At 43.0% G+C, this 17,455-nt stretch overlaps 1 protein-coding gene across 1 annotated transcript; it reads left to right on the top strand.

Moving 5' to 3' along the window:
- The first annotated feature begins 8,263 nt into the window (after nt 1–8,263).
- On the top strand, nt 8,264–15,999 carry MED7 (mediator complex subunit 7). The gene is made up of 2 exons (XM_056517179.1): nt 8,264–8,373; nt 14,517–15,999. Exons 1-2 carry the CDS (start codon nt 8,277–8,279, stop codon nt 15,215–15,217), a joined length of 798 nt encoding a protein of 265 aa, XP_056373154.1. The 5' UTR covers nt 8,264–8,276; the 3' UTR covers nt 15,218–15,999.
- The last annotated feature ends 1,456 nt before the right edge of the window (nt 16,000–17,455 follow it).

The raw sequence follows: 17,455 nt of genomic DNA, 5'->3' as shown, positions 1-17,455 counted from the left end.
CTCAAACTTATACATAATTGCTCCCTACTCGAGCCTGCGCCATACCGTCCGGCCCTCAGCTTATTCTTGTAGCTGAGGGCCGGCGTTAATAGCCGACATACGGCGATCGCCGCGGCCGGCTATTAACTCTGTAACCCTGGAGTCTAAAGGAACCTGTAAACACTCCCTGGTGGTCCAGTGGCGTGGATCGCCCTCCTGTAGTGCGATCGCGGGGGGGGGGGGGGGGGGGGTCGATCCACTGCTGAGTTACCTCTGTTCCTCCGCTGATCCCGGCTCTTGCATTGATAAAGCCTGGCTGAACCAGGCTTTATCTATCGAGTTCTATGGAACTATATTGATCTTTATGAGGAATCTAATGATTCCTCCTAAAACTATAGGACTAATGTGTAAAAAAAAAGTTTAATAAAAGTTTAAAAAACAAACAAAAAAAAAACACATTAACCCCTTCCGTATTAAAAGTTTAAAACACCCCCTTTTATCAAATCCCATATACAAAATATAAAAACATAATATAAATAAACATATGTGATTTCGCCGTGTGCGTAAATGTCCGAATTTTTAAAATATAATGCTAATTAAACTGCATGGTCAATGGCGTATACGTGAAAAAAAAAGTTCAAAATTGCGCATTTTTGGTCACTTTGTATACTCTAAAAAAATGTATAAAAACCGATCAAAAAGTCCCATCAAAACAAAAATGGTACCGATGAAAACTACAGATCATGGCACAAAAAAAATTAGCCCCACACCGCTCCGTATATGGGGAAAAAAAGTTATAGGGTCAGAAGAGGAAATTTTAAACCTACTAATTTTCGTGCATAAAGTTTAAATTTTCGTACAGAAGTAAAACAAAATTAAACCTATATAAGATGGGTATCATTTTAATTATATCAATCTACAGAATAAAGATAAGGCATCATTTTTATTGTAAAGTGCACTGCGTAGAAATGAAAGTCCCCAAAAGTAAAAAAAAATGCAGTTTTTTTTTTTCAATTTAGCCAATATTTTTTTTCTGGTTTCGCCGTAGATTTTGTGGCAAAATTATTGATGTCATTACAGAGTAAAATTGGTGGCGCAAAAAAAAAACAAGCCTTCATATGAGTTTGTAGGTGGAAAATTGAAAGCATTATAATTTTTAGAAGGTGAGAAGGAAACAACTAAAGTGCAAAAATGAAAAAACCTGTGGTCCTTAAATGGGCACTGTCATAAACTTTTTTTTTTCCATATGTTGTAGTACTTATGTACTACAACATATCTCAAATATACTTCTATTTTTTTATTTTTTTTTTGTGGTTAAATAATTTTATTTTGCTCTTGAAATCTGGCCACTAGGGGTCTCCCTCCTAGTGGCCGGCTGCAGCCTGCTGTGACGTCACAGCTGAATCTCAGTGCCCCGCTGATGCTCCAGGACTGTACATGCCCTGTACAGGTAAGTCTGATCTGAGGTCTTATTTCACATATTATATTTCGGTCCCGGGTCTCGGCGGTGTAGAATAGCATGGCAGGTGGGCGATGCTCCTATACTCCTCCTCCCTGGATAACACTACACTGCAAAACAAAGAGGAGGAGACCCCCGAGCAGCCTGCCATGCTATTGGCCGCACATCTATTCACGCTCCTGACAGGAGTGCAGCATAGATGAGCTAAGGGTGGAAGTCGGCCGCCAGCAGGCATCAGTGACGTTGCGCCTGCTGGGGAAGTCTGCCTGGTAAGTGAGCACACTACCAGGTAGACAAAAAGACATTTCTAAGGTAGTAAAAAAAATTAAAGGCAGGGAGGGGGTTAGGGATAGATGGGCAATAGGCAGGGACAGAAAAAAAATTTTTTTTTACATTTTTACATGGTGGGAGCTACTCTTTAAGGGGTTAACTGTAGTGTGTTTTACCTTTGAACAGAAAATAAATCCAGCATCACCCAAACACTTTGCAAAAGTAGAAGTTGCGAAGAGTTAACCGAAGCCTTGACCAATCTTTTCCACCAAGCGACATAAAATTCACAAAGTAAGTATAACATTCTGAAGAATATAATACAGGACCAAATTAATTGCTTTGAGTCTGGTTGGCTTATACCAGCAACATAGTACCACAGTTTGAGTTAACCAGCAACCCACCATCCCACATAGCTTGGGGTACAGTTTGCATAGAATAGACCCAACAATTAGTCTTGGCTATTCTCCTTGATCTGGTAAAAGTGAACTGACTCCATGATACAGAAGGGGTTGCTTGAGGCAGATATGGTATACACTAAAGCTTTTCCAAAACAAAGTGATGATGGCAGACTAAGTGCAAGCATTCAATTTAATAGATAATTCAATTGTATCCCAAAAATGAAACAAAAGGGTTAGGACTGTGTCAATTAATACACTGAACATAAGAAAAACAGGGTCAGTACTAACCCAAAACCACGCACTCTCCCTCTCCCCTTTTGACTCCCTAGCTGCATTCATCAGATTGGATCCTTACATATAGTAAACCAGGGATCAGGGAACTTGAAGTCAATTGTTCTTCATTTAGTGAACCAGGGAGCAGGGAACTTGAAGTCAATTGTTCTTGAGGGCCATAAGGGTCCAGATTCTGTCTACAATTATACTCCCCACGTTAGCAGGGAAGTTCCCCAAGATAAATGTTCAGAGGACAGGTTTATAGGGAATTTTTAAGAAAGTTTGTTAATTTATGGTGACTATGAAGGCCAGATCCCTGTTGAATTCCATTTTTTATTGCGCCTTGTCTAGACTCCAAGATAACCCAAAAACACCTCCAGACTTGGATCAGGCAGCTGTCGACCTTCAGCTCACTGGATATATGGGAACGCATTCCATGGCCACTTCAGGTAATTATGTTTATCTCATGTGTGAAAATGCAAAATCAACATTTTCTACCATTAGCACACCAATTGCATCAAAATTTTTATATTTTTAATTTAATCTTTTTCCAATATTTTTGCCATGCAAAAATCGAAAAAAAAGAGGGCAGGCCTTACAAAGATTTAAACTGGAAGAGATGGTGAGATACATAAATGAGCATCCATACACCGGTGCTATGTGTGGACAGGTACACAAGCACAAAAGTCGGGTCTTTTTATCTGAAACATTTGGAACCAAGCACACCAAAACCTAATGCCAGAAACAGTTCTCGGACCTTAAAGTGCAGTTACACAAACTACTGGGAGCAATACGCCGCAAAATTGCAGAAGGTAATGTGGAGTACTTGAGCAAGTACAGTAGCTATATATGCATGGTGTAGCATATGTTTTTTTTACAATCAGACCCAATTTGTCTTTCTGAATTCGAATTCAGGCGTCTGTCTGGCCGAACAAATGTCTGTTCAGTGGTTTTCGTCCACAGGTTGATACATTTGCCTCACGATACTCTGCAAGGTTTTCACAATTTAAGAGAGGCCCAAAGTTACACATCTAGAGGTAACAAAGCCATATTAGTTGCCAATGGAGAAAAGAAGGTTCACCTATTTGTTTTCCAAATTGTGAGTGATATTTTGTTAAATGAACTATGTGTTGGGGTCCATGTGGGCGGAGGTAAACACACATGCTTGTAAAAGCAAGATTTGTCTGCTTGGGCATAATGGATCCCCATTGCGACTAGGATGCTGTTGGGATGTGTTGGAAATTAAAGGGAACTTGCAGGAGGATGTGATTTTTGTGTGATACTTTGAGAGATGGATGGTGTACCCACAACCACAGCCATTAACTAGTATAACTAGTTGTTTTTTTGGGGGGGGGAGGGGGGGGCTTTTATCCTTGTGTTCGATGTGAAATGTGAGAAAATTTGGGCTAAAACACGGCTGTAAATTTTCATTATCATGGCTTAATGCTACAAACTTTTCACCAACATCTTAATGGTCTCTACCCCTAGATGAATTCTTTGAGGGATGTGGATTCTTAAAATGGGTTACTTCTTGGGTGTTTATACTTTACATGGTGTTTATACTTTACATGGTGACCGAAAAACAGTTTCTGCAAAAACCACATTAAAAATTTTTTTTATTGTAACTTTGCACAAACACCTGGGGAGTCAAAATGCTAGTTACCCCCTAGATGAATTCTTTGAGGGGAGTGGTTTCTAAAATAGGATCACTTCTGGGGGGTTTACACTGTACTTATACCATGGTGGGCACTGCTTATGTACATGGTGCCCAGAAACAGATTCTGCAAAATGTTCACTCAAAATGCAACAAAGTGCTCCTTCCATTCTGGGCTCTGCTGGGTGCCCAAAAATCTGTTCATTGCCAAAGATGGGGAACTTTCGTTCGCAGGAAAAATTGTGTAACAAAGTTTAGGGTGGCTTACATTCCTTACCCCTAGTGAAATTCATTTTTAATGGCTGTTGTTTCCAAAATGGGCACTGTTATTGAAATGGGAGCTGGACCTTCCTATTGCCTTCTCTTTTAAAGAGATACTTAACCCCTTTAACGACAATGGGCGTAAATGTATGTCATGGTGCCGTGGTACTTTAATGCACCATGACGTACATTTAGGCTCCGCCATGACCTCGAGCAGCCAGGGAACTGCCGGTAATGGCGGACATCCGAGATCGCGCGGATGTCCATCATTAACCCCTCAGATGAATCAATACAGATGCAATCTGATCAATACAGATGCAGCGCTGCCACGGGATCTGTTCATCCATAATGGCGGACGGAGGTCCCATCACCTGCCTCTGTCCGTCTTCAGGGGTCTTCTGCTCTGATCAGCCGATAACACTATGCTATGCATAGCACTGAACAGTATTAGCAATCAAATGATTGCTATAAATAGTTCCCTATGGGGACTATTAAAGTGTTAAAAAAAAAGTTGAAAATAAAAAATTTTAAATGTGAAAAATCCCCTCCCCCAATAAAAATGTAAATCATCTGCTTACCACCCCCAAAAAAGCATAAAAAAATTAATAAACATATTTGGTATTGCTGTGTGCGTAAAAGTCTGAACTATCAAAATATATTGTTAATTATCCCATACGGTGAACGGTGTAAACGTCAAAAAATAAAGTCCAAAATTTATGCTTTTTTTGTCACATTTTATTCCCCAAAAAATGTATAAAAAATTTATAAAAAGTAAAACCTAAGCAAAAAACAACAGATCACGGCGCAAAAAATGAGCCCTCATACCGGCCCCAATACGGAAAAATGAGAAAGTTATAGGTGGTCAAAATAGGGCAATTTCAAACATACTAATTTTGTTAAAATAGTTTGAGATTTTTTTTAAAGCGATACAATGATAGAAAAGCGTATATCATGGGTATCATTTTAATCGTATTGACCCGCAGAATAAAGATAACATGTCATTTTTACCGTAAAGTGTAAAACAAAACCTTCCAAAATTAGCTAAATTGCGGTTTTCTTTTCAATTTTCCCACATAAATATTTTTTTTTGCTGCACCGTACATTTTATGATAAAATATGTGATGTCATTCATTACAAAGTAAAATTGGTGACGCAAAAACAAGCCCTCATATGGGTCGGTGAATGGAAATATAAAAGAGTTATGACTTTTAGAAGGCGAGGAGGAAAAAACGAAAATGCAAAAATAAAATTGGCCTGGTCCTTAAGGCCAAAATGGGCCTGGTCCTTAATGGGTTAAAATTTGCTCTTTCTCTCAAAAGGCTTATCTTTGGCCTCACGTGTGAAGGAGAAAAACTACAAAATTTTGTTGAGATGGTACTGGTGTTCAATGGACATACACCGCATGTTTCCATCATCCTCTGACCGATGCTGGTGGGGATACCCTATGCCATATCTGGTGAGGATGTTTCATTATCAATGCTTTCTGGGAGAAAGTATTCAACATGATGGGCTACTAACTCCCCTTAAATTGCAATGCTTAATCTCCTTCCAGGCCCTCTTACTAAGATAAAATAGGTGTTCTGGTGCACTTCTTGTTGGCTGCCAGATTGGTCATTCCCAGACGTTGAAAAAAAACAGTCCTGTTCCTCCTTGTCTGTCAAAATGCATTTCAGAACTGAATATCGTCCGGTTTGTGGAGCTGTAGCAGGGGAACATGGTCGTACTGCTGTTCTCATTTAGATGTGGAATGGATGGATGGAAGGCTCTCTTGCCTTATTTCACGATTGGTCATTCCTGAGGTCCCTGTACTAGAGCCCTGCGCGGGACTGTTTCCTTAGTTCTGCTCCTGCTGGATTTCTGACCACTGCAGCCTGCCCCGCAAGGTGTTTCACTCCCGCCCACTCAACTTGTAGCCATTTCATAACCCCATTATTCCATTTCAGCCCACTTGTACCATTTCATCAAATTCATTTTGCTCGGGATTTTGCGGAACCCATTGTATGGTCTTGTGAACGCCCACTTCTGCCCGCAACAAGCTCATTGCCGCCTGCAAGTTTTTTATTTGGTCCCAATTCCAATGCAGGGCTCTACCCTATATGCTTTGGCCTTCTTCCTAGTCTCTTTTTTTCGTTGTGTACGTCTTTTCGGAACGTTGTGTCCATTTTTGGAATGCTCTTTATTTTCCTTTCTTTTGTTGACAGCTGTATAAAATTACTGACATTACTTTTGGTTACCTTTGCACTCTCAATTGCTATTGTTGCCTGCTTGCCTATCTATATCATTATCATAGCTGTCGCTTTAGCCTCTTGACAAGGGGAGACGGTGCTTTATTCATTGTCATCTCCTTGTAAAACTGAACAATGTTATTGAAATCAGATTACACAAAGGTCCTATTTTAAATTCTATAAGGCATGGCATTTTTATCAAATGGCGTAATACATAGGGGTTTCTAGCTTACAGACCCCTCTTCATTTTTTCATGCCCTTTTTTTTTTAGTTTTTCACACAATTTTTTCCCCCCAAGAATCCCTTACATAATAAAAGCATTCCAAACTTATGACAACTTAAAAGACAAACCAGATTTGAAAAAAATAAGGCTGTGTCCTAAAGACCAAAATAGGCCCCAACACTAAAAGATAGGGATCTGCTGTGCCCCCCCCCCCCCTGCCACGCTCCTCAGAAGGGGGACACGGGGCTCCCTGCTGTCTAGAGCAATGGGCCGACACAAGCTCCATGCATTTTCTACAGGGGTGGCAGAGAAACCTGAGTACAATGGTCTCACAGACAATGCCTGGGGGACGTGCGGACCCTCTATTTCGTGCAGCATGGGGAGCAAGGGCCCCATTTCAGAGATTTGGGGAGGGGGAGATGGGCAGCCACCCGCCACTATTCTGTAGATAGGGGGGGGGGGGTACATTGTGCTACAGTTCCCCTTTAATGATGCGGCCCTTTGCCCTAATTTTTATGTCATTTTATGAGGTAATAACTTGGATTTTTAGCTATTTTCTTCGCCCCGCCACTATTCTGTAGATAGGGGATACATTGTGCTAGAGTTCCCCTTTAATGACGCAGCCCTTTAACCTCATTTTTATGTCGTTTAATTAGGTAATAACTTGGATTTTTAGCTATTTCCCTTGCCCCGCCACTATTCTGTAGATAGGGATACATTGTGCTAGAGATCTCCTTTAATGACGCAGCCCTTTAACCTCATTTTTATGTCGTTTAATGAGGTAATAACTTGGATTTTTAGCTATTTCCCCCACCCCGCCACTATTCTGTAGATAGGGGAGACATTGTGCTAGAGTTCTCATTTAATAACATGGCCCTTTAGCCTCATTTTTATGTAATTTCATGAGGTAATAACTTGAATTTTTAGCTATTTCCCCCGCCCCGCCACTGTTCTGTAGATAGGGGATACATTGTTCTGGAGTTCCCCTTTAATGACACGGCCCTTTGCCCTCATTTTTATGTCATTCTATGAGGTAATAACTTGGATTTTTAGCTATTTTCCCCGTCACAATTCTGTAGATAGGGGATACATTGTGCTAGAGTTCCCCTTTAATGACGTGGCAATTTAACCTCATTTTTGTCATTTTATGAGGTAATAACTTGGATTTTTAGCTATTTCCCCACCTGCCACTATTCTCTAGATAGGGGATACATTGTGCTACAGTTCCCCTTTAATGACGCGGCCCTTTAAACTCATTTTTATGTAATTTTATGAGGTAATAACTTGGATTTTTAGCTATTTCTAATATTGACCCCGATAATGTTGGTTTTCCAGCGAGATTGGCCCCTGCCTTTCCCATATCACTAGGTTCCTTGCATAGTATGGTATATAACTGCGGTTTTGCCGACTGCTCTTCATTAAGAGAATTTGCGACGGCCAGCCGCCTCGCCGCCATCATCTGACATGCGCACTACAGACTGTCTTCCCTGATGCGCGCTTCTTCCCAACAACCGTGCGTCACTTCCGGGCGCCTATGAACGTCACATCCGGGAAGCGGTGTCACCGGGCTGTGTGTATAACAGAGGGTCTGTACAGCGGAGTGACGTCTTGTGTGGCTCGTAGAGCAGCAGGTATTAAGTGTGAGAGTCTTCCTTGTGTTACTGTTAGTAATGGTGAATTAATGGAATATCATTGCGAGGGATACAAAGCAATGTGGGTCTCCAGCTGTTGCAAAACTACAACTCCCATTATGCCCTGACAGCCTTCGGCTGTCAGGGCATAATGGGAGTTGTGGTTTTGCAACCGCTGGAAAGCCACAGGTGTCTTATTCCTGGAAGATGGGTTCTGGCTAAAGGTTTCTCCTTATTGTGAACCCATGCACGCTCAGTCGGGGTGAGCATGCATATTTATGGGGGATCAGGAGGGATACACACACACTCTATAACTAAAGGGGTTATCCAGGAAAAAACTTTTTTTTTTTTTTTTTTTTTTACAAATCCATTAGCTCCAGAAAGTTAAACAGATTTGTAAATGACTTCTATTAAAAAAAAAAATCTTAATCCTTTCAGTACTTATGAGCTGCTGAAGTTGAGTTGTGCTTTTCTAAGTGCCTTCTGAAGACGCGTGTCTCGGGAACTGTCCAGAATAGAAGCAAATCCCCATAACAAACCTCTCCTACTTTGTGCAGTTCCCGAGACAAGCAGAGATGTCAGCATAGAGCACTGTTGCCAGACAGAAAATAACAACTCAACTTTAGCAGCTGATTATTGGAAGGATTAAGATTTTTTAATAGAAGTACTTTACAAATCTGTTTAACTTTCTGGAGCCAGTTGAGATATATAGATGTGTGTTTTTTTTTTTTTTTCCTGGAATAACCCTTTAGTGGAGATATCTCATGGGGGGGAAAAAAAACGTATCCACTATCCGCAGGGGATTGCGTAGAGTCCAAGCGCTTGGGTCCCCAGAGATCTCCTGTATGGAACCCCAGCTCTCCCCTGGAGTGGTGTCACAACCCCTGCCCAAAGTGGGGGGCCACCACACCCCCTCCATATATGTTTATGGGAGAACCGAAGATAGCCAAACGCTACCCGCTTCGGGCGGGGGTCGGGACGCGCCGCTCCAGGGGAGAGTCGCGGCTCCGTACAGAAGATCAAGGAGGCGCCAGTGCTTGGCCTCCCTGTGGATAGGTGATATGTTTATTTTTAATTTTTTTCCCATGAGATATCATCTTTAGGGTCTATTCACACGTACAGTATTCTGCGCAGGATTTGAAGTTGTGCTCAGTCATTCAGTTTACCTTGAAATCTGCAGCAGAAAATCCTGTGCATCAAATCTGCGCAGAATACTGTACATATGAATAGACCCTTAAGGCTAAGTTTCCACATATTTTTCACTAGACAACCCCTTTAGGCTACGTTTCCACTTATTATTTTTTTTTTTCTTGCAATTTTTGGATATCCGCCACTGCAGTTTTTGAGCCAAAGCCAGAAGTGTAATTCAAAAGGAATAGGACATATAAAGGAAGGACTTATACTTCTCCCACTTCTGGCTCAAAAACTGCAGTGACAGTATTCCAAAAACTGCCAGAAAAAAAACTAAGTGGAAACGTAGCCTAAAGGGGTTGTCTAGTGAAAAATATCCTCTATGCATAGCATAGGGAATAAGGATGTGTTTGCGGGACAAGTCACATTTTTTTACCGACTTTATGTATCACAAAGCCAAGCAAAAAAAAAAATACTAAATATATATTATTGCCCCACTTAATTACACCATTCCAGAAAGTGTTTAATTTAGCCTTGGAGATTTTTATAAGTTCACCATACGGTAAAGCTGACATGCTAAATTTATTCTTCAGATATTGTTTGGTTTTACTATAGAATACCACTTTAGCTTAGTATTGACTTTTTGATCACTTTCTATGAGAAAATGGTTTTTGGGGTGTGATGTGACCAAAATTCAGCAAGTTTTTATTTTATTTTTTATTATTTAGCGTTTATGCTATTGACGTGTGTTATCAGGAATATTCAATGGGTATATTACATTTTTACACGCGGCAATACCAAATGTGTTTTTAGTTTGTACGTTTGTTTTATTTGCAAAAGGGGGGGGGGGGTGTGATTTAAATTTGTATTCAGGGAGGGGGGCAGTTGTTAAATAAAAAATATATATTTTGCTCTCCTAGGGGCCTCTTATGATCTCTTGTCGGTAATTAGAGATGAGTATAAGCTGCAGATAGTAGTCTGTACCTGCAGGTATAGTGCAGGCCTAGCTTTCGAGTCGGCACCATAATCCCCCACCCAACCCATGACATAAATGTACATCATGGGTCAGAAAAAGGTTAAATAGGTATTTTAACTTAATTTTGAGATGGCAGGGGGGCCCAGTGGTCGGACCCCTCCAATCTTACTTAGAAGTAAAATTATGTTGGAACAATGCCCTGACTCTGCTGCTGCCCCAGGGATGTGGAATTCCTATCGCCCGACGCCCGGGACTAGCAGTTTTGGGCGCCGGGCAGGTGAATTTGTCTGGCGCTTAGCCCGGCTTCGGGCAAGCAGGGCCGGACCTGACAAGTGCGGCGGCAATCTGCAGTCTGTATGGAGCGGGCTCCCGACTCCTGCCCGCTCCATACTCTGCCCCCTCTGACAATAAAAAAACTGTATCCTCGGAAGCAGAGCAGGGGAGATGAGAAGCTGTGTATGTCTCTCTCTCCCCTGCTCTGCAGACGTGCAGGGGGAGATGAGGGGGCGTGGCTTCTTGCTTCCCGTGCAGACCTGCGTCCTCTGCCTTCACTCCCCCCAGCTGTAGCTTTGGAGAGCTGAGGGGAGGAGGCGCATCTGCACAGGGAGATGCTTGCGGCGCTCTGCAGTATGTATGGAGCGAGCTCGGGATTCCTGCCCGCTCCATACTCTGCAGCCCCCGGCTGTTCTCAGTAGCCGGGGGCCGCCGCTAATAGCCAGCATGCGGCGATTGCCGCGGCTGGCTATTAACCCTTTAGATCGCCGCTGTCAAAGTTGACAGCGGCGTCTAAAGGGAGATGTGAATGCTCCCTGGTGGGCTAGTGGGGTGGATCGTACCCCCCCCCGCAGCGAGATCGCAGGGGGGCGATCCACTATAGAGGTAGCCGGAGGATTTACCTCTGCTTCCTCCTGTCCCGGCTCTGTCATTGATAGAGCCTAGTCCAGCCAGGATCTATCAATGGATCACAGAGCTCACAGATTAATAGAGTTCAATAGAATCTATTCATCTGTCTGAGGAATCTAATGATTCCTCATATAAGTGTAATAAAAAAAATAAAAAAAAGTTTGAAAGACACACATTAACCCAGTGGTCTTCAAACTGTGCCCCTCCAGATGTTACAAAACTACAATTCCCAGCATGCCAGGACAGCCGCTCCGGGCATGCTGGGAGTTGTAGTTTTGCAACATCTGGAGGGCCACAGTTTGAAGACCGCTGCATTAACCCCTTCCATGTTAAAAGTTCAAATCACCCCCTTTTCCTATATAAAAACATGCAAACATAATAAAAATAAACATATTTGGTATCGCTTCGTGCGTAATTGTACGACCTATTAAAATATTACATTATGTATCCCGTACGGTAAATGTAAAAAAATACCAAACCACAGATTTGCAATTTTTATAATATCCCAGAAAAAAAAAGTTAAAAAGCGATTAAAAAGTCAGATCAATACCAAAATGATACCGATACAAAAAACAGATTATGGCGCAAAACATGAGCCCATGAGAAAAAATAAAGCTACAGGGGTTAAAAAATGGCAATTAGAAAACGTTCAGAATTAGTAAAACATGACGTAAACGATACAAATCTGGTATCGCTGTAACCAGGCGCCTAAATTATAAAACTAACATGTTACCTCAACCACAAGGTAAATGGCGCAGAAAAGAAAAACCACCAAATCTGCAAAATTATCTTTTACTATTTCAATTTCACTTCCCCAAATATATATATATTTTTTGGTTCAGAGAATATGTTATTGAAAAATTAAAAGGTCTCATTATAGTAGGTAGTTATGGCTATTATAGGGCGAGGAGGAAAAAACGAGAGCGTAAAAGCGAAAATTGGCCGGGACAAGTGGATCGTCATGAGGGACAAGTAGATTTTGCTCCATTTTAGTCCCGTGGACAAGTAGTTTTTTATAAAATTTCCACACCCCTGTGCCCCATAGACCTGAATGAAGCGTGGCATACCAATCCATTGAAAACAAAGAGTGAGAGGGCTCCACTTTGAACAAGAGATGAGAATACTTTATAGAAGTCCCCTTCCCCCACAGACCTTTCTGTTAAAAGGGAACCAATCAGCAGATTGTGCCCTGTATAACGCTTGACAAAGCATTACATAGGGTAAAATATTTATCCTCACCATCCCCGGGGGACGCTCCTGCCTGCGGGGATGGTGAGGATATGAACTTATAAACTAGTCACTTAAAAGTAGTCCCCTGGGCGGGGAGCTCCTCTCCCCTAGTCCCTTTCTTCTGCCGGCAGTGACACCACCTCTGCTTGATTGACGGGCCGCATCATCGCTCTGCTCCATCTGTTCAGTGAGCAGAGCAATCACGCAGACCATCAATCAAGAGGAGGGGGCGTCGCTGCCGGCCGAAGTAACGGGACTAGGGGAGAGGAGCTCCCCGCCCAGGGGACTACGTATGGCGGCGGCGGTGACTAGTTTATAAGTTCATATCTTCACCGTCCCCGCAGGCAGGAGCGTCCCCCGGGGATGGTGAGCATAAATATATTACCCTATATAATGTACAACACAAATAGAGAAACATGGCCGCACATCCACTTTTGTATTTTGATCTACTTGCATCTCAGCATAAGTTCAAAAATTAACAGGTTGTTAGTATACATTTTGATCAAAAAGTACAAGCCCACTTGACACGTCACCTTTTTTCACACTGGTGTGGTGCTGTGCGGCGTCCATTGCTGCCACGGCACCGTGTCTGTGTGGAGGTGCGGCCCAGGGACTGGTTTGAGTGGCATTGGGGCCACTCTGCCAGTAGGTCATTCCCCCCTGTGGGCACTGCTGTTGCGGCGGTGGTGGTCGCCGCCCAGTGCTACGCCATTTTATGCTAGGGACGTTAGGGCCCACTCTAGGTGTCCTTGATGTGGCGAGTGGGCTTGTACTTTTTGATCAAAATGTATACTAACAACCTGCTAGTTTTTGATTTTGTGCTGAGAAGCAATTAGATAAAAATACAAATTATGGATGTGCGACCATGTCTGTTTTCTCTACCTGAATTCACGTTACCCTATACAGTGACCCCCCGACATACGATCATTTCAACATACGATGGTCTCTCAGAGGCCATCGCATGTTGAAGGCAGCATCAACATACGATGCTTTTGTATGTCGGGGCCATCGCATAAACGGCTATCCGGCAGCGCAGACTGCTTCAGCTGCCCCCGGATAGCCATTTACGGTGCCCCGTGTGGTCCGCTGACGATCACTTACCTGTCCTCGGGGCTCCGGCGCGTCCACTTAGTGGTCCCCTGTATCTGCGGCGCTCTCCATCGTCGTCATCACCTCGCTGCGCACGCCGTCCCGTCATCCAATAGGAGCGGCGTGCATAACGACGTGATGGCGGCGACGGAGAGCGAGGATGCCGGGGAAGCAGAGGCCTTACCGGAGCCTCGGGGACACCACGGGGACGCGCAACAGCGATGGAAGGCGACATCCAGGGCAGCGGTGACGAGCGGTGACGGTCCGGAGCGGCAGGGACACGTGAGTATAACCTCCAATACCAGTGGTCTTCAACCTGCAGACCTCCAGATGTTGCAAAACTACAACTCCCAGCATGCCCGGACAGCCGTTGGCTGTCCGGGCATGCTGGGTGTTGTAGTTTTGCAACATCTGGAGGTCCGCAGGTTGTAGACCACTGTCCTATACTTTATATTGCAAAGATCCCTCAACATACGATGGTTTCAACAAACGATGGTTCGTTTGGAACGGATTACCATCGTATGTTGAGGGACCACTGTATAATCCTTTGCCAAGCGTTATATAGGGTAAAATCTGAACCTGTGTATAGGGTAAACTGTAGCTGTTGCCCAAAGCAACCATTCGTGTCGCTTCTTTCATTTTTCGGAGGCCTTTTAAAAATAATAAAATAAAAGCAGCCTGATTGGTTGCTATTGGCAGCTGCACCACTTGTCCTCTACACAGGTTTTGATAAATCTCCCCCAGTATCTGTATATAAAAGAACTCCAGACACCTTTCTGTCTAATATACTAAAGACTTTCTCTTCCTTTTCCAGATCCTTTGCCCATCACGATGGGTGAGCCCCAGCAAGTGAGCGCTTTGCCCCTTCCACCCTTGCAGTACATCAAGGAATACTCAGATGAAAATGTCCGTAAAGGATTAGTCCCTAAACCTCCTCCTCCAGTGAAGGACAGCTATATGATGTTTGGCAACCAGTTCCAGTGCGACGACCTGATCATACGACCCCTGGAGAGTCAGGGTATTGAACGGCTCCATCCTCAGCAGTTTGACCACAAGAAGGAGCTGAGAAAACTCAACATGTCCATCCTGATCAACTTTCTAGATCTGCTGGATATTCTTATCCGGAGCCCTGGAAGTATAAAGCGTGAGGAGAAGCTGGAAGACCTGAAGCTGCTGTTTGTTCACATGCATCACCTTATCAATGAGTACCGGCCCCACCAAGCCCGCGAGACCCTGCGAGTCATGATGGAAGTGCAGAAGAGACAACGTCTGGAGACGGCTGAGAGGTTTCAGAAACACTTGGAGCGGGTGGCGGAGATGATACAGAACTGTCTGGCCTCGTTGCCGGATGACCTGCCTTTACCTGATACTGGAGTCACCATTAAGACTGAACCTATGGAGATGCAGGAACCCAGTATAGACCAACAGGATGTTCCCCCGGAGGCGTCGGCCTCTGTTAAAGAGACAGTAGATAAAGATGCCGCCATGTGTGTTATCATTGATGAGATGACATAAAGTGCATTTATAGGACTACCTCTGGGAACTTGCTGAGGTTTCTTGGGCCCAGACTGTATATAGTTTCTCGTGACCCACTCTTAGCTCCATTGTTCACCTTGGACATGTTGATGGGTGTTTTTTATAAAGAAAAACTGCAGCAGTTCATTGCGCTGGGCTAATGTTATTGTCTCAGGAATTTATTATTTTTTGCGCATAGAAATGTTCCATAGTAGTCGGCGTTACATAGTTCTACATGTCATGTTACAGCAGGTTTATCCACCCAGTGGGTGGTCTTCATAATGTTTTTTTTCTTTTCTTTCATGTGCATAAGTAAATATTGAAGTTTATAAGTCGTGAGTTTATGTATTTTATTCTGGGTTGTTTTGGGCATGTTTTGTATTCGTCAATGGGTTCATGAACTGCATCATTAGACAGGCAGACATGTCAGAAATTTTGATTGCTCAGGGCAGCGTTTCCCAACCAGGGTGCCTCCAGCTGTTGCAAAACTACAATCCCCAGCATGCGCGGACAGCCGAAGGCTGTAGTTTTGCAACAGCTGGAGGCACCCTGGTTGGGAAACACTGGCTCAGGGTCTTAGTGTTCAGGCCCATGACCGATCTCTAGATATTGGCGGGAGAACCTCTAGATAGATCTATGGAGATTGCAGGCAGCCGATGTCCTACTGCATATTTCTCCCGGCTATATCTGGAGAACAGTTGGAGTCTGACTTGTCAAAGATTTTCTTAATGACAGGGACCCTGTCATTTAAAGGGTATTGTTATCTTATAATGCTAGGACAGTGTTTCCTGACCAGGGTGCCTCCAGGTGTTGCAAAACTACAACTCCCAGCATGCTGGGAGTTGTAGTTTTGCAACATCTGGAGGCACCCTGGCTGGGAAAAACTGTGCTAGGATATGCACACCTCATGACTGGTAGAGGTCTGACCTCTGGGCCCCCAACAATCCTAAAAATAGCGCTGGTTTAGTGCTGATCCCCCTTTTAAGTCATTCTGTGGCTGCCCATATATATAGGGCACTGCAGCCAGTACCATTCAAGTATGTGGGGTCAAACAGGGGGATACAGCATTGCATTACACTGGGTCCCCTTAATGCGTACTTCTTAGAGTCTGGACCCCCATGATCATAAAGTGATTATATATCCTAGCAATAGTGGGCCGGTGATTTTGCAGATTCCTCTAGAAAAGTTCTCCTAGAATGAATTGGGAGACACACAGGCGTTTCAATCACTTGGCTTTTATGAGTTGTTCCATAGATGGTAATTTTTTTTTTTTTCTGTCCAACCGGATACTTGGGAAAACAGTACAGACAAAATGTCACTGCCACATTATAGAAATTGGTGGGGGGGGCTACAGCGGTCAGACTTTTTGACGTTAGTGGCATATCCTAGCAGTGTGCTATGAATGTCTGTAACAAGACAACCCCTTTAACAGCTGTCATGTGCTGTTCCTCTGTTATTCCTCCTAGAAATGTCTATACATTGACAGCTGGGTGCGGGTTCTTGCACAGTATAGTGCAGTGCTTTTTTTTATTTATTTATTTATTTTTTGCAGTGTTATAGCTCCCATAGGGAGCTCCAAAAAAAATGTGAATAAAGATCATTTAACACCTCCCCCAATAAAAGTTTGAATCACCCCCTTTTCGCATTTAAAAAAAAAAGTGTAAATAAAAATGTGGTATCGCTGCGTGCGGAAATGTCCAAATTATAAAATTATATCATTAATTAAACCGCACGGTCAATGGCGTATGCGCAAAAAAATTCCAAAGTCTAAAAGTGTATTTTTGGTTACTTTTTATATCATGAAAAAATGAATAAAAAGCTATCAACAAGTCCAATCAATACAAAAATGGTACCGCTAAAAACTTCAGTTCACGGCGCAAAAAATGAGCCCACATAGTGCCCCATATGCGGAAAAATTTTAAAGTTATAGGGGTCAGAAGATGACAATTTTAAACGTATAATTTTTCTACACGTAGTTGTGATTTTTTTTTTCAGAAGTTCGACAAAATCAAACCGATATAAGTAGGGTATCATTTTACTCGTATGGACCTACAGAATAGTGTCATTTTTACCGAAAAATGCGTAGAAACAGAAGCGCCCAAAAGTTACAAAATGGCGTTTTTTTTTTTTTCAATTTGGTCTCACAATGATTTTTTTTTTCCGTTTCGCCGTAGATTGTTGGGTAAAATGACTGTGTCATTACAAAGTAGAATTGGTGGCGCAAAAATAGCCAGCATA

This window comes from Hyla sarda, chromosome 4 (assembly GCF_029499605.1).
Source record: "Hyla sarda isolate aHylSar1 chromosome 4, aHylSar1.hap1, whole genome shotgun sequence".
Lineage (NCBI taxonomy): Eukaryota > Metazoa > Chordata > Amphibia > Anura > Hylidae > Hyla > Hyla sarda.
This window is presented reverse-complemented; position numbering and strand designations above follow the sequence as displayed.

Coding starts and splice junctions, on each gene's coding strand:
- MED7 (XM_056517179.1), top strand. CDS start 8,277: ATGAACGTCACATCCGGGAAGCGGTGTCACCGGGCTGTGTGTATAACA. Junction 8,374..14,516: donor TGTGGCTCGTAGAGCAGCAG/GTATTAAGTGTG, acceptor TTCCTTTTCCAG/ATCCTTTGCCCATCACGATG.